Source organism: Nyctereutes procyonoides, unplaced genomic scaffold (genome assembly GCF_905146905.1).
Source record: "Nyctereutes procyonoides isolate TBG_1078 unplaced genomic scaffold, NYPRO_anot_genome, whole genome shotgun sequence".
Lineage (NCBI taxonomy): Eukaryota > Metazoa > Chordata > Mammalia > Carnivora > Canidae > Nyctereutes > Nyctereutes procyonoides.
The window spans coordinates 5,676,290-5,702,021 of NW_026575044.1; the positions used below are offsets into that span (position 1 = coordinate 5,676,290).

Here is a 25,732-nt window from a genome sequence, read left to right on the forward strand (position 1 = left end):
GTTGGGTTCATTAATCAAAGAGTTACATGGTGCCTTCTTTATATCATTCACTAATTGTTCCAAACAGGAAGTCCATTATCTCCAATGATTGAAAACTATTTTTGGTGGTGTGTTAGAGGTGAAACAGTATCATGAATATTATTGTAAACGCTATTAAAAAGTTCAACATTGAGGGGCACCTGGGTGGTTCAGTTGGTTGAGCATCTGACTCTTGGCTTTAGCTCAGGTCATGATCTCAGGGTCTTGGGAACAAGCCCCACGTGGGGCTCCATGCTCAGCATGGCGTCTGCTTGAAATTCCTTCCCCCTCCCTCTGCTCCCCACCCCCAGCTTTCTCTCTCAATTAAATAAATAAAATCTTTTAAAAAGTTCAACATTGATCTTGTGATACAGATACTTATTTTTGTGGAAGACAGTGTGGTGGTAAAAACAATGATTTCACTAAATTAAGAAACCAGTAAAGCAAAAGTGTGTTTAGAACTGGTTGAGGTCTAAACACAATTCAAACAAGCTGTGGTATTCTTCCAATTGAAATAGAAGATGTCTTTATCAAAATATATAAATGTTACATATTTACTTAATCAAAAAAAATCAATGAAGCTTATGTTGAAAATAATTTAAACTGGTGGTGCACACATTTCCTCAAGCTTTTAAAGAATGACTTCATAAATCATCCTAAGTGACATACAACAGAACTAAATTTTTTATAAATGCACCTTCTAAATTGCAATTGCATGTTGTTCAACATTATTTGGCTTAGTATCATGAATAATGGCTGCAAGGATGTCTGGGTCCTAATTTCTAGATCCTGTGAATGTTACTTCACAGAGTAAAAAAGGACTTTGTAGATGTAATTAAGTAAAGGATCTTTGGGTGGTCAGTTTGTCCTAGATTATCTGGGTGAGCCCTAAAGGTAGACCCTCCATTCTTATAAAAGAGAAAGACGGAAATTTGACACAAGCAGAAGAGGAAGCCAAGTGAGTGTGGGATCAGAGAAGGGCATGATGCAGACACAGTCCAAGGATTGCTGACAACCACCAGAGGCTGAGAGGCAAGAAGGGATTCTCCCCAGGAGTCTCAGGCGGGGTGTGGTCATAGACACTGACTTTGGCTAGTGAGATGGATTTCAGACTTTAGGCAATCAGAACTAAATTTGTGTCATAAACCACCAAATGTGCAGTAATTTGTCACATTAGCCATGGGAAATGAATAAAGTTGGAGATTTTTGATTAAGATATTTGATGAATGGAGCACCAGCAGCTTTAGGTATTGCAGCTTTTAATTTGAATTGCAATGATTGAAAACAAAGCTTGCAAACAGTAAGACATTGAAATTTGTTCCAACAAAAACTAAGCAAATTACATGATGAGAGCTCCAACCATGCATGATTTCATTAGAAGCATCTCAAAGAGTTTGAGAAAACTCTTTGTATGAAATTCCCACTTATAATTGCGCAAATTAATATTTTGTTTTGGAATTGGATTAATAGAAACATCTACTTCACAGCATCTAAGTATGGCAAACAAATCATAAATAAAAACAACTTCTTTATCTTAGCCTGACTTATTACACTTAATGTCTAACCTATTATGCTAAGTGTAATAAGTAAGACTGAGAAAGACAAGACCCTATGACTTTACTCATATGTGGAATAAAAACAAAACAAAGGAATAAACAAACAAAAAAACAGAATCAGACCTGTAAATACAGAGGACAAACCATTGATTGCCAGTGAGGAAGGGGCTGGGAGATGGGCCAAATTGGTGAAGGGGAGTGGGAGGTACAGGCTCCCAGTTGCGGAATGAATGAGTCATGGGCACGGAAGGCACACCACAGGGAATGTAGTTGATGTAATAGTGTTGGCGGCAGGGTGAGCACAGCATAAGGTACAGAGATTTTGAATCACTGCGTCATACACCTGAAACTAATGTCACATTGTGTGTCAACTATACACAAATTTAAAAATTAAAACAACACTTATATTGAAATTAGTCTGAATGGAAGCAAAAGAATATTAGGTTAAAATATTTACATACATCAATCCAAAAAAAAAATAGATCTCTAAGTATCCTCCATTTAACAGAATTTGCTTTGAGCCTATCATGTATATCCGCAGCTATAGAGACTAATTGGGCAATTAAAAATATTAGTCTACAAAGAAGAGTAAATTGAAAATGTCAAAATTTCACATTTATTAACCGTTAATGCAATTTAATTTTAAGATTTTATTTATTTATTCATGAGAGACACAGAGAGAGGCAGAGACACAGAGGGAGAAGCAGGCTCCCCACAAGGAGCCCAATGTGGGACTCAGATCCAGGACCCCGGGATCACGACCTGAGCCAAAGGCAGGCACTCAACAGCTGAGCCACCTAAGTTTCCCACATTAGTGCAATTTTAAAGACTACAGACAATTTCATATAAACATTGAAAATAATAAGACCCTTTTGGAAAAAATACATTCTTTAAAAAGAATGACACTTTATTAGAGAAAACTAATAAGGAACTGACCAAATTATATGAACAGGTACCAAGAGTTATTGCTTCTGCAACGTTTAATGTTCAATCAATAGAATTATTTTTAAATTTTGCTTTTTAATGTACATACATGTGTTATTATTTTGGAAAGAATTCTATTTTTGAAATTAGCTTTTGAGTAGCACTACTTATAGGTCCACCAATATGATAAAAACAATTGTTTGGTGCATAAATGTTTCAAAAATAGTACAATTTTAATTATTTTATCGACTCCTTTAATTCTGCAAAGTGCTCCCGCTTAGGTAAATTATAAAGCTGAACAAACTCGAAGGAAAAAATGGCTGAATCTTATTTCACCTCAGTCTCATCCTTTTAAAAATCTGTCCAATGTTTGGCAATTTTGCCCATTGTCTTCAAGGAGTGAAATGGAGACACTAACTGGGGTGGGCATTGTGCTAGGTACTTCATGTATATATGTTGAGTTTAGGGAAATAAGTACAAATATGTATCAAGAAATCCATCTTAATGATAAGGATATGGGTTCATAGGCATCAAGTAGTGGCCAGAAAGCTAACCCGGAGGCTGCAGAGGTGGAATTGGACTCCACTGAATCTACTTGCTTTCTCCTCCTCCAAGTGTCTAGAGCATGAGCCACTCTGATTAACCTCCATGATCACATCTATCTCCTTCAGTGGTTACCTTTCATCTTCCTTCTGCGTCTTGCTTGGCCATTCTTCATACAGCTTCACATTTCACCTCTACTTAAACATCTGATGTGAGGAATAGCCCTGAGTTACTGATGAAAACATGCAGCTCTCATCAAGAACGGAACATTCCTACTCACTGGATGGAGGCAAAATGAACACTCTCGACGACAGATTCTTACAGAGGAGGCTCATCCGTTAGAGTGTAATGGTTGGTATGGGAAACCTTCATTCTCTTCTACCCTTCAATCCCAGGGATGGAAGGCTTCTCATTCCAGAGGCTTATGAGTGGAAGTGCTTGTACTATGAGCTTTTTGGTGCTCATTTAAGCATCCTGGTCTGTAGCTGGGTACCCATAGTCAGTCTTTGGCAGTGGTGGTGGGGGGACCCTAATGTGAAGGGTCAGAAGAGTGTCAGAAGACACCAACACAGTAGCCTCACATGTCTGGCTTGACACAGTGTTGCATGATCTCAGTGCCTTGCCTCTTGACCTCACAAATGATAAGAAATAATCAGCAGCTTCTTTCTCCTCACAAAAATTACACACACAAGTTGCTCTGGATCAGTTGCTCAAAAGCCAGTTACTGAATTAAATTTGATAAATTTGCTATAAGAAACCCTTTTCTATGATGCATGACACAGTTTTTCTTCCAAACTTTTAGAAAATTATCAAAGTATAACTGAAATGCAATATTCTGTTAGTTTCCAGTGTACAGAATGATTATTTACATTACAAAATGCTCCACACAAGTCTAGTTACTGGCTGTCACCAAAGTATTACAATATTGCTATATTTTATTGTTATATTAAAGTATTCCCTATGCTGTATACTGCATTCCCATGATTTATTTATAACTGGTAGTTTGTACCTCTTACTCCCTACCAACAAATTGATTCTAAATTACCATTTTAAGCTTAATCTTTCTATCTTTAAAAAATAAATTTGTCTCTCCCAGATTTCTCACTGTCACGGTTATAAATCAAAAGGACAATTGAAGAGGAAATGAAAGAGGCATAACACAGCCCTATCCAAGAACATGCTGTTTAAAATGTTTGGGTATGAAATATTCTCATACATTTTTGTGAATACATTTTTTTTCTGTCAACCAAATTAAACAGTTAAATGAGCAAATTTGCCCCATGACTTACTTTTCATTTCCTTGATATTTGTGTGTCATGTTGGTAGTTCCAGACTGATCAGTTCATAACTCCCATGACTTTCCTCCTCTGAAATTAGTTTGCTCAATAAAGCCCCTGTCATTCATTCTATGTTTGTTCACAATCAATGGATTGTTTTTGTGTCCATTTTAAACATGTTTATCTGACATTTTAACCAAAAATGTCTCTAAATATTGCCAAACATCCCATGAAGACAAAACACTGAGGTGGATTATTCAGTACAACCCCCCACCAGGGAATTCTGAAACACTTATTTAGGATCATATCATAAAGCAGTTTTCCTTCACAAATATCACACAAAGATGACTGTCAGCTCAGAAGACTCAGTGACGGCGTACAATATGTGAGGAGAGATATGCTGCGCAAAGACTGTTTGAGGTGAGCAACTCAATCTGCTATTATGTTACATAACTGCTTACGTCTCTAGTTGAGCCCTCATATGACGGCCTATTTAGATGGAGGATGCCTGCCAAGGCATAACGTCCACAACACCAAGTTCCACGACACATTTGCCAGCTGGGTTGTCAACCTCCAGGCACTACTAAGCAATTTATATGATTTTTTTCCAGTAAAAATATTTTCTGAAACAAAGTAGACAAAGAGAATGCAAGCTTTATTTTAAAGCAAACTGTGCAAGCATCATATCACCAGCATGTGAAGAACACTGGCAAAAACGACTATTGATGGGTTGGAAAGTATATCTGATAGTTTCCAGTTCCACAGAAAAGTTTGAAATCCTTTTTATGATAAAAAAAAAAGTGCCCACTCAGACTTGAGATTATAAGAACATAATTCTATTTTTCATCACAAAAGTTCTAGAACTTTAATTAGAATTTTACATGCTATCTACGCTGCCTTCTAAATACCACAGGGAATGGGTGCTGACCGCCAATTTTCCAAGAATAAGTATCAGGTGGCGCTTCCCATTTTTTAAAAACACACTTGATAGAGCACTACTTACAAATGAGATGTTTTATCTGGCGGGATTTTGTCTCCACGATCCCATAATTTACCACATGAGGAATGAAGAAAATAACAAACCAAACTGTCCTACTGCCTCCATAATGGAGGCGGATTCTATGTTCAATCAAGACTTTAGCTTCGGTTTTAGTTCAATCAGGCCTGATCTCCCCAGACCGGTTTGTTCAAAATCCCCTGTGGTTGTTTCCAATGAATTCCTGCTGAAAGATCCTGGCATTGGGGCAGAGGGATCACGACCCCTTCCCTTTTCTTCCCAAGTTCCAGCCTGCACCCTGGTCCTTGCTCATGCACACCCTACAATTCCTGGCCCACAGGCAGCAGCTCTTCTGTGGTCATTCAGCTAAGGTCAGGAGGGGGGTGTGTGTGTCCGCAGCACATGGAATATGTCGGCCCCAATTTTAAACCTGCCCCATTTCCTGACAGACATATGCACAGGCACACACACGCATATATACTCATATGCACACATGTGTGCATGCGCATACATCTGAGGGGCAAGTGAGCTATGCTCCCAAATCACAGAAGAAAAGAAATGGAAGTATGTGACTTAGGAACAAAATAACAGGTACTTTTTCATTATAGGGGAACTGAAAACAACACCAAGCAAAAAAACTAAAACTCTTTAAAAATGTATATGGCTCTTTTATAAAGAATGTGAAGTAATGGACACACATACACCAAAATGAGATTCGACTATAGTACAGTCAATTAACATAGAAGAAAAATGAGTGTTTCCTTTGACTTTACACATTTAATTGCTTCATTTTACACTTTTCAAATTCACTTTGAACTCAGCACATCCTAGGGCTTCTTAGGTCGACCAAGTTGCTTGCTAGACATAGTCGAGTTCAGGAGCAATTTCCTTACACATTCATCCATCTCTGTTTAAGAATAAGGAGTCTTTTCCATTTCTTTCTCTTTTTTTAAGAACATAATTGTTTTTATTATAAATTTATTTAAATCACTTTGGACCCAGCATGTCCTTAGGTTTCACCCATTCATCAAACTGCTCTGCAGTGAGATAGCCAAGCTCAATGGCAGTCGCCTTCAAGGTTGATCCATTTTTGTGTGCTGTCTTAGCAATCTTTGCCGCCTTGTCATACCCTGAAGAGAAAATAAAAAGGCAATATAGGTGTTCATAGTGAAACCTGGTTTTCTAAAACAAAAGGTCATTATTTACTTGATACTGAGGCTACTGATCTCTTAAGTAACATTTTTAATCTTAAAAATATTAAACAGTCATGATCTTCAGAACAGAAATGATCTTCTCATTTTATTCATGAGAGACGCACAGAGAGAGGCAGAGGGAGAAGCAGGCAGGGAGCCCGATGTGAGACTCAAGGATCACGCCCTGGGCCGAAGGCAGGTGCTAAACCACTGAGCCACCCAGGGATCCCCAAGAGCTGTCATTTCTGATAGAAAATAAAACCTTCATATTTGTTAAGTGATACAGACTAAACATTCCTCACTTTCTATAGCAGATTTGTTTCTAAGTATAACTGGTCACTTCAATCATCTTTGGGTTCCCCTGTGTAGTAGCTCTCTGGCTAAATGCTAACGTACAATAATTTTTAAAGGATCAAAAACATTATTACTACACCACAAAATAACTCCTATATTCAGAGAGGGAAATACAAGAAAACAAAATAGCATGAAGACATGAAAATATACATCTGAGAAGTCAAAATATGTCTTGGTTCCAAAAACATGTTTAACTGGAAGCAATCTTTCTACCACAGCATAATGAGCTGTGTGCTACAGTGCCCCAGCAAACAGCACCACTGGGTAGGAGCTGTGGGGGGAACTGGCTCTGAGGGGGCAAGGTGCATGATGGTGGGGGAGCCTCCCAGACACTGCAAGGATACGGGGGGCGGGGGGGGGGAGGTTTTAGCATAGATCTATTCTCCTACCAAAGACCAGAGGTATACTGTTTGCTTCAGTTATTTGCTTCTGGAATTAACAAAGGGTAGGGCAGCTCTGCAAGTTGTCTTGACTTAACACAATTGAGAAAAAGGTCAGAAGGCAAAAGCAAGAAAGAACAGAAAAGGGTGCCTGTATGGCTCAGTTGGTGAAGTGTCTGACTTGCGCTAAGTCGTGATCCCAGGGTCCTGGGATCGAACCCCGAGTAGGGCTCCCTGCTCAGTAGAGAGCCTGCTTCTCCCTTCTGCCTCTGCCCCTCCTCAAGCTTGTTCTTTCTCTCAAATAAATGAAATCTTAAAAAGCGGAAAAACAGAAAAAACAAAAATGAAACCAAGGAGGAGGAAAAAAAACCCCCACATATCCCCATATCCGAGGACTACGGTCAAAGAAACAAAAGCCTGCTGAGGCAACACGACTGTCAACCAGGCAAGATGTTACATATCAGCACAGAACCATTAACCATCTATGAAGAAAATTATGGGCAATTTTAGTACTCACCTGAACCTGTGAACACTAAACGTGTTGAAAAGGGCATTTACTGATCAGAGTAACTTTGAGAAAGAATTTTCATCAAATGATCAGGGCCATTATTAGGTATTGTGTACTCTTATGTTGATGACATTAGAGTGTAAGTCTTAAACTAACCACTCAGTTCTTTTCTTCAGGTCCTACAGAGCCTGTTAGCAGCCAGCCTGCTCCATAATGAGCGCACAGAGCACCCCTGATGAGCAGTTGCAAGGTTCACACTGTCCCTTTATCCTTGTATGGCCTTTACCTCATGGAAAACTGATTCCAACAAAGACTAATCAATCATTCAGTGCTGGGAGCACCCCCCTCATTTAAGTGTTCTAAAGCACAGATGTGAAGGAACATTTCTCACATGAGCCTCTGGGTTCCCCTGTGTAGCTCTCTGGCTGAATGCTAATATACAATAATTTTAAAAGGATCAAAATATTATTACCAATCTCAATACTACACCAAAGAACACGATATATATCATAGTGGGCTCAGAGCTACCTGAAGCAATCAAATGAGCTCTAACTTTATACAACTGAAATTACAGTTTGATGTGAAGCCAATAAACAGAAAAATCTGCCTTGAAAGTTTAGGAACATAAAAGAATATTTTAAACAGCAATCATATCATGCTAAGGACTGTATCATAACATTTTAAAATAGAAAATCAAATAAAATGTTAACAATCTCAGCTCAGCAATAAGAAAGTGGGAAAGGAAAGGGTTTCAAGGTGTCATAACAATGCAGTGAATGCCTCAAAACTACAAGTCAAACTGTACCTTTAGTGAGGATCACTATAGTCTCTCCACAATCCCAAGTCGGTAAGTTTGAATTTACATAATAAAATATTTACAATTCTGGAAAAGGTTTGCAATATGAATCATGGTTTTAGATAAAATATTTACATTCCCCCCCCCCTTCCCTATAAGCAATGAGTGCTAGCCTTTTTCCTTTTGTTCTTATTGGTAACTTCCCATTTCTGAATTGAATAAAACTACCAAGTGTAGTAGATCATCTAGAGAAGGCAGAAAAATGAATCCATCCCACATTGCTAATCGGCCAGTGCCACCTAGTGACATTGACGTTACCGAGGGGACCTCTCCCAGGTAATCTGCACAGAAGGTTCAGCATCTCAATACCATTAAGATTTATGTAAGTCTGAACTTCTGAGTTTATCACATTTCAAATAAAATGAAGAATAACTAACAGTATATTAATATATAAAGTGTCTTTCAACACAATTTCATTTTTTTAATAAATTTATTTTTTTTTAATTTTTATTTATTTATGATAGTCACAGAGAAAAAGAGAGAGGCAGAGACATAGGCAGAGGGAGAAGCAGGCTCCATGCACCGAGAGCCCGACGTGGGATTCGATCCCGGGTCTCCAGGATCCCGCCCTGGGCCAAAGGCAGGAGCTAAACCGCTGTGCCACCCAGGGATCCCTCAACACAATTTCAAATATTTTATGAGATTTTACTAAAACAATGTCTGAAAAGGAATCTCCTACCCATCTTGATCCAATAATATCTTAAAAATATTTTAGCTTGGGAACGCCTGGGTGGTTCAGCGGTTGAGCTTCCGCATTTGGCTCAGGTCATGATCCTAGGGTCCTAGGATCAAGTCCCACATCAGGTTCCCCAAAGGGAGCCTCCTTCTCCCTCTATCTATGTCTCTGCCTCTTTGTGTCTCTCATGAATAAATTTTTTAAAAAATTTAAAAAAAAATTTAGCTTGGGGCACCTGGGTAGCTCAGTTGGTTCAAGCATCTGCCTTCGGCTGAAGTCATGATCTTGGGGTCCTGGGATTGAGCCCCCACATGAGGCTCCCTGCTTAGGAGCCTTAAACAGAATCATTAAAAAATGTATTTTAACCATTTAATTTTGTATTCAAAATGACATTATTACTCCTTATATCTTACCTATATGAGGATTAAGAGCTGTCACCAACATTAGAGATTCACTCATCAGTTTGCTGATCCTCTCTGTGTTGGCCTGGATTCCCATGACGCAGTTCTCTGTGAAGGAAACGGCTGCATCTCCCAGCAGCCGGGCTGAGTGTAACACATTTTTGATCTGTGATGTGGGGGGGAGGAGGGGGTAGAGAGAGAGGGAGAGAGAGAGAACTGCTTATTGAGCCTTTTCTGTCCAATAACATATTATGTGCAGGTTCAAAAATGAATATGTAATTTGATAGCATAGCATTCCTACAAATTGAAAGGACTATACCCACAGAAACAAATATGAAAGAAATTATGAACATTTGAGGACACTGAAATCTAAAAGAGGTAAGAGCCATAAATACAAATAACTGGAACCCAAGAGACCCTGTAGTGTGATAAAACACAGGTATGAAATGTTAGCACAAAGAAAGAGAAATTAATCCCAGTTGTAGGAATCGGTGAAGTCCTATTTGATGGAGTGGCCTTAGATAACCAGAGATGGAAAAAGAATCTTCTGGAAGAGAAGTGAAGATGTAGAGGTTAGAAGGTTCAGCAGCTGGAGGCAGCCATGCAGTGAGGGCTTCCCAGGACTTAATGGTCACCATATTTTTCATGCTTTATAAAACAAATGTTCCTCAGACCCTTTAAAGTAACCTTTCACACAATATTTAAAACCAACATAAAATCAATTAGTTTGCTTTAGCTTTTTTTCCTTTTTGGTAACATTTCCAATATGTATAAAGATGTACCCACATCGCACTCTCTTTTGGTCTAAAACCTCTGAAAACTATAGTCCTGACAATAGACTCCAGTAGAAGGCTCAGAACTTCCAGGTTTCATTTGATACTAATGACTTTAATATAAGGCAAATGTTGATTACCTTGATATATTTTCTACTAAAGACAAAAAATAGACTTTGTTTACATTTGTTACACACCTACATCTGCCAGGCAGCTGGTATTAACTGTTTGGAATCTGACATGAAAGCAAAGGCTAAGATATCCAAGTTCTGCTTTGGCCTGTCTTTCATTTTTCATGAGAATGTACATTCTGTGAGGGCAAAAAAATATGTCTTATTGTTCTATCACTAGTACCCAATTCAGCGCCTGATGCAGATTTGACAAATATATTGAATATTAATATGTCATTTGCATGTCCTTATCAGATTAGAACGAGACTTCACGCCAGATGCAAACTGATAATAAGCCTCTAATATATTTTAGATACAACACTTTACACAAATTAAGAACACCAAATGATGACAGCTCTGTTATCTGAAGCTGAGGAAACTGGATGAAAAGATAAAGATGATGCCACCCTGCTCACAATTAGCCTTTAGTCAAAAAACATTAAAAATCGAATGTAAAGCTTACCATCATTGGCTTGAACACATTCAACTCAAAATGTCCATTGCTGCCTCCCACAGTGACAGCAACGTGATTCCCCATGACTTGGGCTGCAACCATGGTCAGTGCTTCACACTGGGTAGGGTTCACCTTGCCTTTAAAAGAGCCACCAAGAAAAGATTCCATATCGAACATGCTCATGGACTCAAGTGTCATTAAGATTAGGTATTATGTCAAATAATCATGAGAAGAAAATCTAACTTCATTCAGTAAAACAAGTCCCCAACCATCCGTGCTGATATAATGAAACAAACCAGGTGAATAAAGAGGGATGGGCTGCCACAAGCCATGAACCATTCATTCAATGGCTAATGAGTACTCGCACCCACACGCTGAATACAGCCCTCTCCATCTCCACGGCTTTCGTTCATTGTTGACATTTACAGAGCTAAGCACTGAACATACCTACTGTAGTGAGTGATGCAGCCTCTGCCCTCCAGGATCTGGAGACCACGGAGAGACAGCAGGCAATTAAAGTACATGGGGGTAAATACAGAGAAGTAGACTGCTACAGGAACACTTATAGAAGAGGTATCTCACTGATACAGAGGAAGCTGATGTTATGCTGAAATTCTCCTACTCATTGTCATGAGTCTCCAGAGCCCTGCCACCCTGGGAGCACCCCTCTGACAAACTCAAGTTTGAACAAGACACCCCAGATTCCTCTGACAAGTACAAAGCAACACCCTGGGAAGGTTCTTTCCTTATCTGTGAATCTGGGCTTCCCTTTTCTAGCAATCACCTTGAATATGCAGTCAATTAAACTCGTATCATTTTGTAATGTAAACTATTTTCAAATCAGATCCCTTCTCACTCTATACGTGTGCATAGCTTTAAAAGAATCTATAATCAGGTCTTTCTTTTTCACTGTTAAAAGTCACTTTTTTAGTCAAACCTACAGAGGCCCTTCTTTATGAATCTTGATCCTGGTATACTACTGCTTCCTTATCTGCTGATGTGATCCACACGTACTCCCTGCCTTTACCCTCGGCCAGCAGCAAAGTGGTGGAGGGGCAGAGCCATCTGGCTGCGACCAAGACACACCTCCAGTCTGAAGTCAACTCATTAGTGTCACTCAAGTGTCACTGTTCACCCAATACATTCGTCTAACAGGGCTACCCACGTCCCCACAGGATTCCGTGAATGTCACAGAAGTCTGTCAAATGACTTGCTAGAATCCAGAAAGCCAGTGTCTGTCACTTCTCTTATCTGACAGGCCAAAACCCAAAGCAAAAAATGAAATAACAGGCAGGTGGAATAATTCATTTTTATTCAACCCATGCTGAACACTTTAGCAGCTGGCTAAGAATTCTTCTGGCTTTGGATTATGAAAGATGGAACTATTACATATTCTCTAACGTAGGAATCAAAATACATGTACTAACTAAAATTCTCTTTTCCTGCATTGTTCGGTGATGTTGCCAGTTCAGATCAAAGGTGGCTGCAAAGACATTCTGAAATGAGTGTGCCACACACATCCTTACCCATGTCTGGGATCATGCTGAACACAAGGGGACATGCTCTGTTCATAAGAATGCCCAGGTTCTTGTCAAGTTCCAGAGCTAATATTTATCAGCTCTGTTATTACCTGGCATGATACTGCTTCCTGGTTCATTTTCAGGCAAGATCAGCTCTCCCAGACCTGACCGGGGACCAGAACCCAGAAAACGAATATCATTTGCTATCTTCATCAGACTGCAGGCCGTAGTATTCATAGCTCCACTGAGTTCAACCAAAGCATCATGTGCGGCTAGAGCCTCAAATTTATTTGGAGCTGTGACAAAAGGCAAGCCTGAAATAAAAAAATAGTAACTTTCTGATATAACAGGTAAAATTAAATGTTTTTTTCTAATATCAGCAAGTTAAACAGAAAGTTCCAGGGTATGAAAAGCAAAAACGGAACAGAAGAAAAATTTTACTTCAAGAAAATATGCTTATTTTATGATTTCAAGCTTTGTTTCCTTAAGAAGTCCTCAACAGGTAGGAAGAATCTAGTGATACCAGTGTGTTTAAAGAATAAAGAAACAAGTACAATAAATGCATTGAAAGGAAAAAAAAAAACTATTCTTCTGCAAATACATGTATGATGCCTGACTACTGACTACTCTTTTTTTTTTTTTTAAGATTTTATTTATTTATTCATGAGAGACAGAGAGAGAGAGGCAGAGACACGCGCAGAGGGAGAACCAGGCTCCCTGCAGGGAGCCCGACGCAGGACTCAATCCTGGGTCTCCCGGACCACACCCTGGGCTGAAGGCAGGCCCTAAACCACTGAGCCACCCGGGCTGCCCGATACCTGACTACTATTGAATAAAGATGAAAAGTAGCTAAAGTTCACTTTATTCCACACTCCTTTGCTAGTACAATTTTCCCCCATCTTAGGTTGTACTAGTCCTGCTATTAGCCAGGACTCTACAAATCCTGAGAAGACAGGGGGCCAAAAAGAATTAGACATTTTAACTCAATGTCACCTGTGTTCAAAATTTTAACGATCACATATTTTAATCCCTATAATAGTTCTTCTCACTTAAAACTTGACTAAAAAACAATTCTCTGCCATAAAGCAGAGAATTAGACAATGAGCATTGTCTAATTATGTCTGCTCTGATCAGCGAGTAACATCTATATCTTCAGAAGAGTTTTCTGGGGTATCTCTGGGTGGCTCAGTGGTTTAGTGCCTGCCTTCCACCCAGGGCGAGATCCTAGAGTCCCGGGATCGAGTCCCACATCAGGCTTCCTGCATGGAGCCTGCTTCTCCTTCTGCCTGTGTCTCTGCCTCTCTCTCTGTCTCTCATGAATAAATGAATAAAATCTTTAAAAAAAAAAAAAAGTTTTCTGGAGCTGACAACTCAGCTGTAATAACAGTTATTACTGAGAACACAGCATTCTCTCTACTAAAGGAAGAACAAGATTCAAAAAGGCCATTAACTCAGAGAAATATCACAGTATAATACAGGGAAAAAAAAGAAATTAAGCCTGTCAATATCTCCACATATTTAGCATTGAAAGGAATATGTCACAACCATCCCCTGATTTTGCCTGCTTTGAAAAATGGGTATTTGAAACAGCTTTGAAGGGAAAGTAACTGAATATCACCATATAGTAAACAAGCCTGCATTGACGGATTTTAATTGCATACTGTATGAATCACAGATGGGAAACTTAAAAGGCAAAAGGATTAACACTGCAGCTTCTGAAATAGACATAAAACACGTTTGATGGGAAAATATTATTTTTAACTTTAAATTCACAAGAATTCAAAGCAGAAACACCTAGAAAATAGAGACTAGTATAATGAAAATAAGTCATAATTCATATTATCACTGACCTGTGAGTGCAGCCACTTTGGCAGCAACCTTCTCTGCAAAGCCAATTCTAGTATTTAAGCCTGTGCCAACAGCAGTGCCTCCAGCTGCGAGCTCATAGATCCTTGGCATTGCAGCTTTTATTCTCGTCATTGCATATTTTACTTGTTGAACATAACCACTAAATTCCTGGAAAGAGAAGGAAATTAAGGTGAGAACATGTGATTTCCTAACAGCTTACAAGTTTCTCTGTGTTAAACAGAAGTTCTTTTAAATATGTTTCAGGTACTAAATTATGAGCTACCAAGTGGTAATTATACCATTTTAATTCATACCATGAACAAAGTATACAGAAGAATGAAGACTTACTAACCTGTAAGGTGGGACAATGCCACAGAGGATAATATGCAGCCTATTAAAACACCCTTTTTAAAATAGAAATCAAAGAAAAACAACACAGGAGATAAACCTTAAAAAAGAAAGACTTGAGTACATTAAATTATTGGTTTGTTTGCAGGTGATTTTTTTTCTTTTTTTTTTTTTAATTTTTTTTTTTGCTGTATCCCAGACAACTTAGAGAAAGGAAAAAACCATGAATTTCTCTAAGACAAATGCAAATGCAAACATAGACCTTTTCTCCACACAATTTCGGCTTAAAAACCTAATAGAGAACAGGATGACCCTAAAAATATTCAAGAGGTTGAAAATTAATAGCACAAGAAGGTAACAAGCCAGAGTAAGACCACAGCTTCAAAATGTAAGTTAATTCTGCTATTAACACCACATGGGTTCCCAGAATATGACACACTTTAAAAAAGGTAGCCACAGCCCTGCTGTATTGTCTGAACACAGCAGGGGCCCTTATAAGAATTATGCAGGGACAAAAGGTATAAACCACAACTCAATTGAGCAAGCCAGAACATACGGTTACACTAAAGCTATCTTCTTTCCTGCCTAAAAACACTGAAAAACCATGAATACTTGTAACTAGTATTAGGATATCTTACTGTTTTAAAGAAAACATTTTAGAAGATATAACTCCTTTCAGGGAGACCTAATCCACCCAATCTAATGTCACTAATACATACACCAGCTGGAATCACTGAAGAAGTTTAATTTTATTGGGGAAAAACCTGCATAAACTCAGAAGACAATTCCAATAAAAGAAAGCGTAGCTGCTCGGGTAAAGGTAAAGTCGAACAGAAACATGTTTCTGATGTAATAGGTACAATGAAGATAACAGGAGGCTGTCTTGGCCCAAACAGGTATTAGCACAATAGTTTTGCACCATGTAACACATACAACACAATGAAAACATTAGAAACCAGAGGGATACTCAGAGTTTCAGACATACACTCCTCCTCCATAGAAACCATGCCTGGCGCTAAGAATCAACGATGCAAAGAGAAGAGACTTCAGACACAACTGAAGTTAGGGAGCTTGCTTCACTCATAGCATCCGTATCCCAACTAATCATTTCGTTTTCCTCATTTCTTCTGTAATGAAATTAAGCTAAGGAATTAAGCTTCTTGCAGTATTCATCTGAACAAAACTATAGATGAGAATCTTCTCAAGAGAGCAGCAAACACTCACCTCACCATCATCTGACACATGGTATATACAACAATCTGTTGATACTGGATTTGTGCACGTCCTAACTACAGGAGAGTTTTGCTATTAAAAAGTATTGCCTGCATTCCTTTCATTTCCTTCATGGCACTTGCTATTAGACATTCTGTGAGGCATTGATCAAGAAACATGAAAATGCTTTCTGGTATTTTGGGGGACAGAGTAATACCTCTTTCCTATGTGGCCCAACACAATCTTAGAGGCAGATATGCCTTGTTTAATCAATTTAGAAGTAATTTTTATAGAACCCACTAATCTAGAGGAAGAGACAAAGGGAGACAGGATGATTTTGGTGACGAGGAAGACCATGGTGACAGCTAATGCCAATATGTGCTTACTACATGTTGGTATGGTTCTAAGCCCTTTATGTGAACCAGTTATTTGAAACTCACAACTAGGCTAGGATACAGATGCTATTTTCCTCATTTTTTTTTTTTTAAGATTTTATTTATCCATTCATGAGAGACACACAGAGAGAGAGAGAGAGACAGAGACACAGGCAGAGGGAGAAGCAGGCTCCACGCAGGGAGCCCGACGTGGGACTTAATCCGGGGTCTCCAGGATCACACCCTGGGCCGAAGGCAGGCCCAAAACCACTGAGCCACCTGGGCTGCCCTATTTTCCTCATTTTAAAACTCAGAAAACTGAGGCACAGAAAAGCTAACTCATTTTCTTAAGGTCCCACAAAGCAAAGCTAAGCTCTCAACCCCAGCCGACTGCCTCGAGAATGGCTCATAGTCCATATACTGAGCTCTTCCCCTCAGAAGGTGTCAATAAAACTACTGGCTGGTTAATGCAGAATAGTGACTGCCACTGAACTGAACTGTTGTAATTTGGCCTTTTAAACTAGTGTGATTTAGAGGATAATGTGTTGGCCATTTGTACCAATCCCTAAATTGAATCAAACCCAGTCACACTCCTCTACCTGCCCAAGAGTGAGCGGAACAGCATCCTGTGTGTGAGTGCGTCCAATTTTGATGATCTGGGCAAACTCTTTAGATTTTGCATGGAGTGCATCATGTAGCTTCTGTAGTCCTGGCAGCAGCACTTCATGGACTTCTATGGCAGCAGCAATGTGCATTGCCGTGGGAAAAGTATCATTTGAGCTCTGTTGGAAAATTACAAAAAATGTAAACTGTTAAATCAGAAGGAACAAAAAACAAATTAAATGTCTCTATTAAAAAGTCTCACTAACTTAGTGAGATTTTAGTGCTCAATTCCATTTATATGTGTCAACTTCTAGGTCACTTAAGGTCAAATAAGCAGCAACATTGTTTAATGAACTCAGAATTATATTCTATACGCCACCTACTATTATTATTATATCTGCTAGAAAATGACAGCAAAAGATAAAGAAGTACAATTAACAGGTGCATGTAAGGATAGCAATAGTAAAATATTTTACGGTTATAGAGTATAAATAGTCTTTTATTAAATTTGAGTAAAATTCTTGTGAGGTAGTTCATCATTTTAAAACTAGGAAAGCCAAGCTCTCAAAGAAATTATATGACTTGCCAAAACATTTAGGAATTGGCAGAACTGGGACCTACCCAGGTAGTCCATACTCCACGCTCTGTATTCAACTGAGACCCATACTTTTAAATTATTATGCTATTTTAAAAAGATGTATTATTTTTTACAACCTTTTACTATGGAAAATAATAAACCATTTACAAAAGTAGAATGAACTGGTATAATGAATACTCTTGTACCTATAACCTAAACTCAAACAATTAGTGGTGCACACCAATCATGCTTCACATGTAGCTCCACCCCACTCCTCCACCTGACTGTACATTCTGGATTACTCTCACATAGATTTCAGACTGTGGCATACATAAAAGATAAGTTTATATAAAATGCAAGTATTAAGTTTGAAAAATCCTTCATACAGTAGTAAACTTATGTGAAAAAGCTTCCCCCATTAATATTTAAAAATATATTAAATTACACCTAGTGCCAGATACTGATTTCTAAATATTTTCCAGTATGATCCTCCAAGAGTTCCCTAGAAAAGGGAGAAAACAACATGATAAGCACCTGGTAGTTGAAGAAAGTAAAGAACTGCCTTAAGAAAGAAAAAAAGGAAAGAAAAAAAATAGGGGGGATGGGGATACTTCCAAAGAACATAGCCAACTGAGGGGGTTCCTGAAGCTAGAACACTCTAAACGACAATATAAATAACAGCATCGGATTAGAACCCTAAGAATAAAATAAATATTCATGAATCCATGGTTACATAAAGAATTAAGTAAGTATTGGGGGAGAGAGAAAAGGACAAATCTTAACAGAAAAGTTTCAATAGAAGGAATAAGGGAAGTACAAAATCACCACTAAGACACCACAGTCCTAACTGCCACAGGTAAGACCCACTAATGAGTAATATTTGTGCACAAAAATTTAAGGAGAAAGAGGATGTTCGCACAGCCTCAAAGTTACCTAGTAGTTCTGTGTTGAATTTAACATATGACCCAAAATTCCTTGATACTCCTCCCTTTAGAAAGAGCAGCTTACATGCAGTACCTGGGTGCAGGCAGCCTCTGTGGCTCCCTTCTAACAGAGAATAGAGGGTGGAGAAGTCCAGGAGACCCATCTAACCAAGAGATTAAAGTTAACATCACCAGTACCAGGTCCTGGTGCTATCATGTGCCCCTGCCATGATGTAGTAAGAGGAGCCCTTCACTTCTGAACAGTCTTCTCCAAATCCAGAGTCTCTATCTGATCATGAGAAAGCATCAAACAAAGCCAAACTAAGGGATGTTCCACAAAATACCTGATCACTACTTTCAAAACTGTCAAGGTGACAAAAGACAAACTGTCAGACTGGAGACTAAGGGAACACAGTGACTAAATGTAGCGTGTACTGTGCATAGTATCTTGGAAGAAAAAAGGATATTGTAGAAAACTAGGGCAATCCTAATAAAGTCTGTCTTGTTGAGAGTGCTTGTATACCCATGTTAATTTCACAGATTAATGTACCACGGTTATAAAAAATATTTAACATTAAGGGAAGCTGGGAGAAGGGTATACAGGAACTCTGTGAAGTATCTATGTAATTCTTTTAAAATTCTAAAATTACTTAGAAATAAAGCATTTTTTTTAAATAAAGCATTTTTAAAAAACAAACCAAACAATACAAATATACATATATACTAATTCAAGTGCTCTAAGAGAGATTTTTGTAAGTTTAAGACATTGATTCAAGATTCCTAAAAGAACATATAAGAAGTCCTTTCTACCTAAAAATATAAGCCAAATGAACTTTCTTTGTCCAAAAGCTAATGCCTGTTTGACAAGAATAATTTCAGGTACCCTTTTCAATTTTAACAAAGAAAAGATCATATACTGACCTGGCTTTTATTAACATGATCATTGGGATGCACAGGTTTCTTGCTACCAAGTTCACCTCCTAGCATTTCAATTGCTCTATTGCTAATGACTTCATTTACATTCATATTTGTCTGAGTTCCAGATCCAGTCTGCCATACCACAAGAGGAAAATGATCATTTAATTTACCTTCGGCTACCTGCGGAAAGAAAAAGTTGAAAAAATGAATTTTTAAAAATAAGAAATATTCAATATTCACTTAGTTATTGTGATCAGCTATGATTCAGTAGTCACCTATAACATTTTTTTTAAATTTTTATTTATTTATGATAGTCACAGAGAGAGAGAGAGAGAGAGAGAGAGAGAGGCAGAGACACAGGCAGAGGGAGAAGCAGGCTCCATGCACCAGGAGCCCGATGTGGGATTCGATCCTGGGTCTCCAGGATCTCGCCCTGGGCCAAAGGCAGACGCCAAACCGCTGTGCCACCCAGGGATCCCCAGTAGTCACCTATAAAGTGCTATTTTAAAGATGCTCACTTTTCTCATATGCTAAATGATTTATAGATGGTGCCACACAACTTGTGGTTGTCCAGCAAGTCCAAGCTTCTGCAACACATGTTCCAACCATTGCTAACTTTACAAAATGAAAGGTTATCTACTCTGAAAGATATAACAATTTCATGGATTTCACATGAAACCTGAAGCAAGGCCATCTTTCTTCTGTATTTTCAACTGCCTCCTCTAATAATATCCAGGTAGGGCCACCTGTTAAGGCTGGCACACGTGTTTCTAGATACATTTACTGTGGTGCTGCTCAGTAGGAATATCCAACAGATGTTACAGCTGGAGTCAGCATGATAATGAATGAGTTACTTGGAAGTGAGTTTTCTAATAGCCGTTTCACTGCACAGATGTCCAATGAGTATCAAATGCCAACTGTAGAGACAAACACAGTCCAGATTTGTCCCTATTTGTCATATTGTTATCTGTAAGTTTTTTAATTATAAGCTAAGAGGGTAGGTGCTTAACTTCATCTTCTAGAATGATTTAGCTTAAAAAAAAATAAATCAGTCCACATTTTAAGACATTACCACCTTAGACAACTAGTAAAACTTTTTTCCTGGTTTTATAACAGATGTTCAGTGTGGAACCTTTTGAGAAGTGAGAAAAGTGAAAGTTACAATACCTCTACCCCTCAGAAACAGAGACTCTTGATATTTTGGCTTTTCCTTTTAGGCTTGCCCCAAGCAATGCGTGTGCATATATACACACACAGAAAAACACATGTTTTCTGTCCATCTTTTCCAAACACAATTAAGATCATAAAATACATACATTTTGCTACCTTCCCCACCACATATTTCTTATGTGGTGGGCTCTATCGTAGGACATTCTTTAAGAAACTAATTTTCTAGAGCTCTACAATATAATTTATACAAGCATCTGCTATGGTCAGGTACTGTCTAACTTGTCATAATCATAAATAATACTGCCATGAACATTGTAAATACATGTTTTCAATCATTATCTCTGACTATTTAAGATTACATAAAAAGTGGATTAGTGAAATAATGTTCTCCATACATATCATCAAATAACTGACTAGTGGGGTACCCGGGTGGCTTCAGCTCACGTCATGATCCCGGAGTCCCAGGATAGAGCCCAACGTCAGGCTCCCTGCTCAGCAGAGTCTGATTCTCCCTCTGCCCTACCCCTGCTCATGCTTTCTCCCCTCACTCTCACATAAATAAAATCTTAGGGGAAAAAAAACCCCAAAAAACAAATAACTGACTAGTTTTAAAAGGAATCCTTTACAAATAAAATAAAAAATCAAATATGTAAGTTTAACAGTATCTCTACAAGTTTTCTTCAAACTACATAAATTAAAAGGAAAAGTCAAGAGAATTAAAAATAAAACGTATGGTGCACCTGAGTAGCACAGTCAGTTAAGCATCTGACTCTTGGTTTCAGCTCAGGTTGTGATCTCAGGGTTGTGAGATAGAACCCCGCATTGGGCTCCATGCAGAGTCTGCTTGAGACTCTTTTTCTTCCTCTCCCCCTTCCCCCCACATGCTTGCTCTCTCATTCTCCCTAAAATAAATACATCTTTAAAAAATAAATAGAAAATAAAAAAATAAAAGGTATAACATCATCCAGAAGTTTTGTCACAATATTTTAAGTACCATATTAATATCCTCACCAAACAAGAATGCTACCTTGAAATTCATTAACTCAGGAATTCAGTGTCCTTTTTCCCTGCCAGAGCCTGACATCATCCACTGGAGACATGGGTCTGATGCCACTGAGTAAACAGTACACTTATCACCTCCTACCTCATCTGCAGCCTTCATTATTGCCTCAGCAATCTTTGAATCAAGACCATAATCCTGGTTTACTTCAGCAGCTGCTCGCTTCAAGATGCCAAAAGCTTTAATAACTGGGATCTAAAACAAATCAGAAAAATATCTCAAAATTGCAAGTTTCATTAAGCATAAAAATTTAAGATTATTATTTTACGCAGGTACAAAAATTATACCTAAAACACTAAGGTAAGTAATGTTATAGTAACATTAAGATTACAGAGAGGTATGTAAGGAACCAAGATTCATCATGTATCTGTTCCACACAGGCACTCACAATGTAACTCATTCTACTTTTTTATGATACATTGTAATGGACGTGTGTTTATTTCATACATATAAACACAAATGGCACTCAATCATTTCACCAGCAAGCACCATTATTTTCCCTCACTGGAACTCAGGTCACTTTATAATTTTTCCTTCTTCTCTTCTCTAAAACAATAAATATTTAACTGCTGATAAGTTCAAAATAACCATTACTAAAGGATATCATTTCATCCTAAAGCCAAAAAGCATGATATTCTAGTTAGTCAGTGAGGTCTTGACACTCCTCATACGTCACTGGAATGTCCCTCAGAATATTTCTTTAAACCCAGGGTACACCCTTGGGGCTGATGGCTTCCGATGCATCTAACCCTATTTCAAACCCATTCAGTTTGCAGATCTTTTCAGTTCCTGCTTTAAATCACCTCAACAAATTTAAAGGGATGAAATGGTGCAACTTTTTATGACATTTCAATAAAGTAATAATCTGGTTTTTGTAAGAAGAGAGAATTACATGTTCTTGCCAAAATTAATAATGGAGATTGTAGTCTAGATTCCACATGAGGTTTGAAAGGGTAAAGTGTGTACGGGAGGAAGGAAGAGTAGGGAAAAGGAAGGAATTACAGAGAAGCCACGGTCCTCAAGGAGAATCAAGGTGGAGAAACAAAGAAAAGGAAGGAATAGGACATGCTGAACCTGGGCTGAAGAGAGGACATGCTGAGGAACAAAGAGAAAAGGAAATAAAACAAGGGAACATTTGTATTTTGAATTCTAAGAATTAAAACATTTTTAAGTATACCCAAATGAGAAAGAAACAAATGGCACACAGCATTAGAAACTTGAAAACTTTAAACACAGCATGGATGGGAATTTAAATTTCTTGGGTTTTTTTTTTAAGTTTTTTTTATTTTTGATTTATTCATAGAGACACACAGACAGAGAGAGGCAGAGACACAGGCAGAGGGAGAAGCAGGCTCCATGCAGAGAGCCCGACCATGGGACTCGATCCAGGGTCTCCAGGATCATGCCCTGGGCTGCAGGTGGCGCTAAACTGCTGCGCCACTGGGGCTGCCCGGGAATTTAAATTTCTATGGCAGCACATTGCAGTGCTGGCTGAAACCACTGACAAGGTCATAACTGATAGCCTGTCCACTCCCGCCATCTGAGTGAAGCGACCAACCCCAGTGTCTGTGGACTGAGAAAAATTAAAGCACAGCTTCACTGACCACAATTACAATAAAACGGGAAAATGTCACTGGGGCGAAAAGAAGGCTCTTATTATTCTTAATTTACTCATATTAGAAGCTCATAATCTTTTTTTATTTTGTTTTCCTTTGGACCTCAGGTACAAAGGGCTAGGTTTATTCATACTGCCCAGGTCAGGGTACATCATAGTCTTCTTTGTATTTTTAAAAGTTCAGGAAATTCATTGAGATAAAGCAAAATGTGACAAAACAGACACCCCACGTGTTCATCTCTTACAGATGCATAATGTCAACAGCTGCCCCATCTCTGGAGTAGTGACAGCAATCACACACCCCTGAACCCACCCCTTGGTGCCTGAAGCAGGACCATTAAAACTGAGTTGTGCTTACTCCTACCAACAGTGCTTAGGATTGATCTCCTTAGTCCCAGGAGTTGAACTAGATGAGGACACTCTAGGATCAGGTGCTACCCTTTGTCACCTAACCCTGTCCTGGTCTACCTCACCATTTAGCCATCAGTGGCAATAACAAAAAGATTTTCTTCAAAGAGTCAGTTGTAAAATCATATAAGCTTGTCAAGATTCAGTCGTAAAGGCTTAGAAATGAACTAAAATATAGAGGTTAAAATTACTAGAAGATAAAAAATATATTTAGAAGACAGCTATTAAACAATATCTCACCGGATGAAGCCTGGCTACTTCTAGGCTCCTAGCCTATCCTGCACTCTGGCACAGACTAGTTAATATTCACATTGCAGCTGGACTCCAACAGCATATGTAATCTATTCCATCAATTCTTTTAACACTCTGACAGCTCTGAAACCAAGACGCATCACATGACCAATGACAGGTCACAACTCTGATAGCCTTTTTCTTTCTTAGTGCTACATACTGGTGCATCTTCTAATTAATGTCATCTTAGATTTAATGAAATATGGTAGAAAGATTTCTAATCATTGAATCATTCATGTGGCTTCGAACATATATATTGTTTATTACATGGCAGATATGGTGAAGAATAGTATTTTTACGTATTTGTGTATACTTTTCTGGAAACTAAAACCAAGATAGAAAGTATAACATTTAAAAAAAAGTTTTCTTTTATATTAGTTTTTAAAAAATCAGTCTTGAATCAGTTTAAAAAATTAGGTATTAAAACTAAAAATGTTTAAACTGCTAAATTCTGGAAAAAATCTGAAAAAACTCAGCAAGAATAAAAAGACAAATCATGAGGTGCCTGAGGGTCTCAGGCAGTTAGTGTCTGACTCTTGATTTCAGCTCAGGCCTTGATCTAAAGGCCTTGGAGAGTTCAAGCCCCTAGTCAGGCTCCATGCTGGGTGTGGAGCCTAATTAAAAAAAAAAAGATAAATCATTTAGTTCTGTCAAATAAAACTCTAAAATATCCAAATTCACAGCTCAAAATAATAGTCCTAAACTTCAAAAAGTTCTTTGATATCTTAAAGAGAAACATGTTATTACAAGGCCAGTTCCCTAGTAGCTTCCTATTTAACTCTGTAAAATATTTATTTATAAAATAAGGGTACTCATTCGAATAAAGCCAATGCTTCCATAAAATCACTTACTGGCATGCGCTCTGTCACACCTCCAATCTTAAAGTTCATCGTAGATCTCACAGTCTGGGCGCCATAATACTTATCATTCGGGACCTTGAGTTCACCAAAGGTGTCGAACTCTATCCTAAAGGAATTTTGGCTTGCCTACAGAGAAAAGTAAGACGTTGTTATAGCTTGAAAAGAAACAGAGTATCAAAACAATAATATTCTACTAGGTGTGAGGGGAAAGAAACCTTAATAGGCACTCTACAAAGACAAAAAAATCCCATTGGTTCTCATTCCACTCTCCAGTTCCTTTCTTGAGAAATTTGTCACACATTTTTCTTCTTTTAATCTGAATATAGTTGACACAAACAATGTTACGTTAGCCCTAGGTGTGTAACATGGGGTTTCAACAACTCTGGTAGGTCATACTATGCTTGCCACCTGTCACCACACAACACTATTACCATACCATCCACTATGTTCCTTATGCTGTACCGTCCATCCTCATGAATGATTTCATTCCATAACTGAAGTCTGTACTTCCTCCCACACCCCTTCACCCATTTGGCCTGTTCCTTCATCCCCCTGCTCTCTAGCAACCATCAGTTTGTTCTCTGTATTTATGGGTCTGCTTCTGCTGTTTACTCATTTGTTTTTTTTAAATTCCACATATGAAATCATATGGTGTTTGTCTTTCTCTGACTTATTTCACCTAGCAGAGCACCCTCTAGGTCCATCCATGTCACTACAAATGGCAAGATCTCATCTTTTTTATGACTGGGTAATAGTCCATTGCACGCACATGTGTGCATGCGTACACACACACACACACCACACCTTCTTTATCCATATGTCTATCAATGGACACTTGGGATGCTTTCATAATTTGGCTATTGTAAATAATGCTGCAATAAATACAAGGGTGCAGGGTGGGGGTGACTGGGTGATGGGCACTTGA

General features: G+C 38.4%; 1 protein-coding gene across 1 annotated transcript in view; it reads right to left on the bottom strand.

The window, feature by feature from the left end:
• Window positions 1-2,209: 2,209 nt before the first annotated feature.
• Window positions 2,210-25,732, bottom strand: part of FH (fumarate hydratase) — a 30,114-nt gene continuing 6,591 nt past the window's right edge. The window contains exons 2-10 of the mRNA XM_055324009.1: window positions 24,799-24,933; window positions 21,718-21,828; window positions 19,407-19,583; window positions 16,982-17,164; window positions 14,451-14,616; window positions 12,711-12,914; window positions 11,090-11,217; window positions 9,696-9,849; window positions 2,210-6,445 (exon numbers count right to left, since the gene is read on the bottom strand). Coding sequence (XP_055179984.1) covers window positions 6,303-6,445; window positions 9,696-9,849; window positions 11,090-11,217; window positions 12,711-12,914; window positions 14,451-14,616; window positions 16,982-17,164; window positions 19,407-19,583; window positions 21,718-21,828; window positions 24,799-24,933 — 1,401 coding nt within the window. The 3' untranslated portion in view covers window positions 2,210-6,302. The remainder of the gene's footprint in view (window positions 6,446-9,695; window positions 9,850-11,089; window positions 11,218-12,710; window positions 12,915-14,450; window positions 14,617-16,981; window positions 17,165-19,406; window positions 19,584-21,717; window positions 21,829-24,798; window positions 24,934-25,732) is intronic.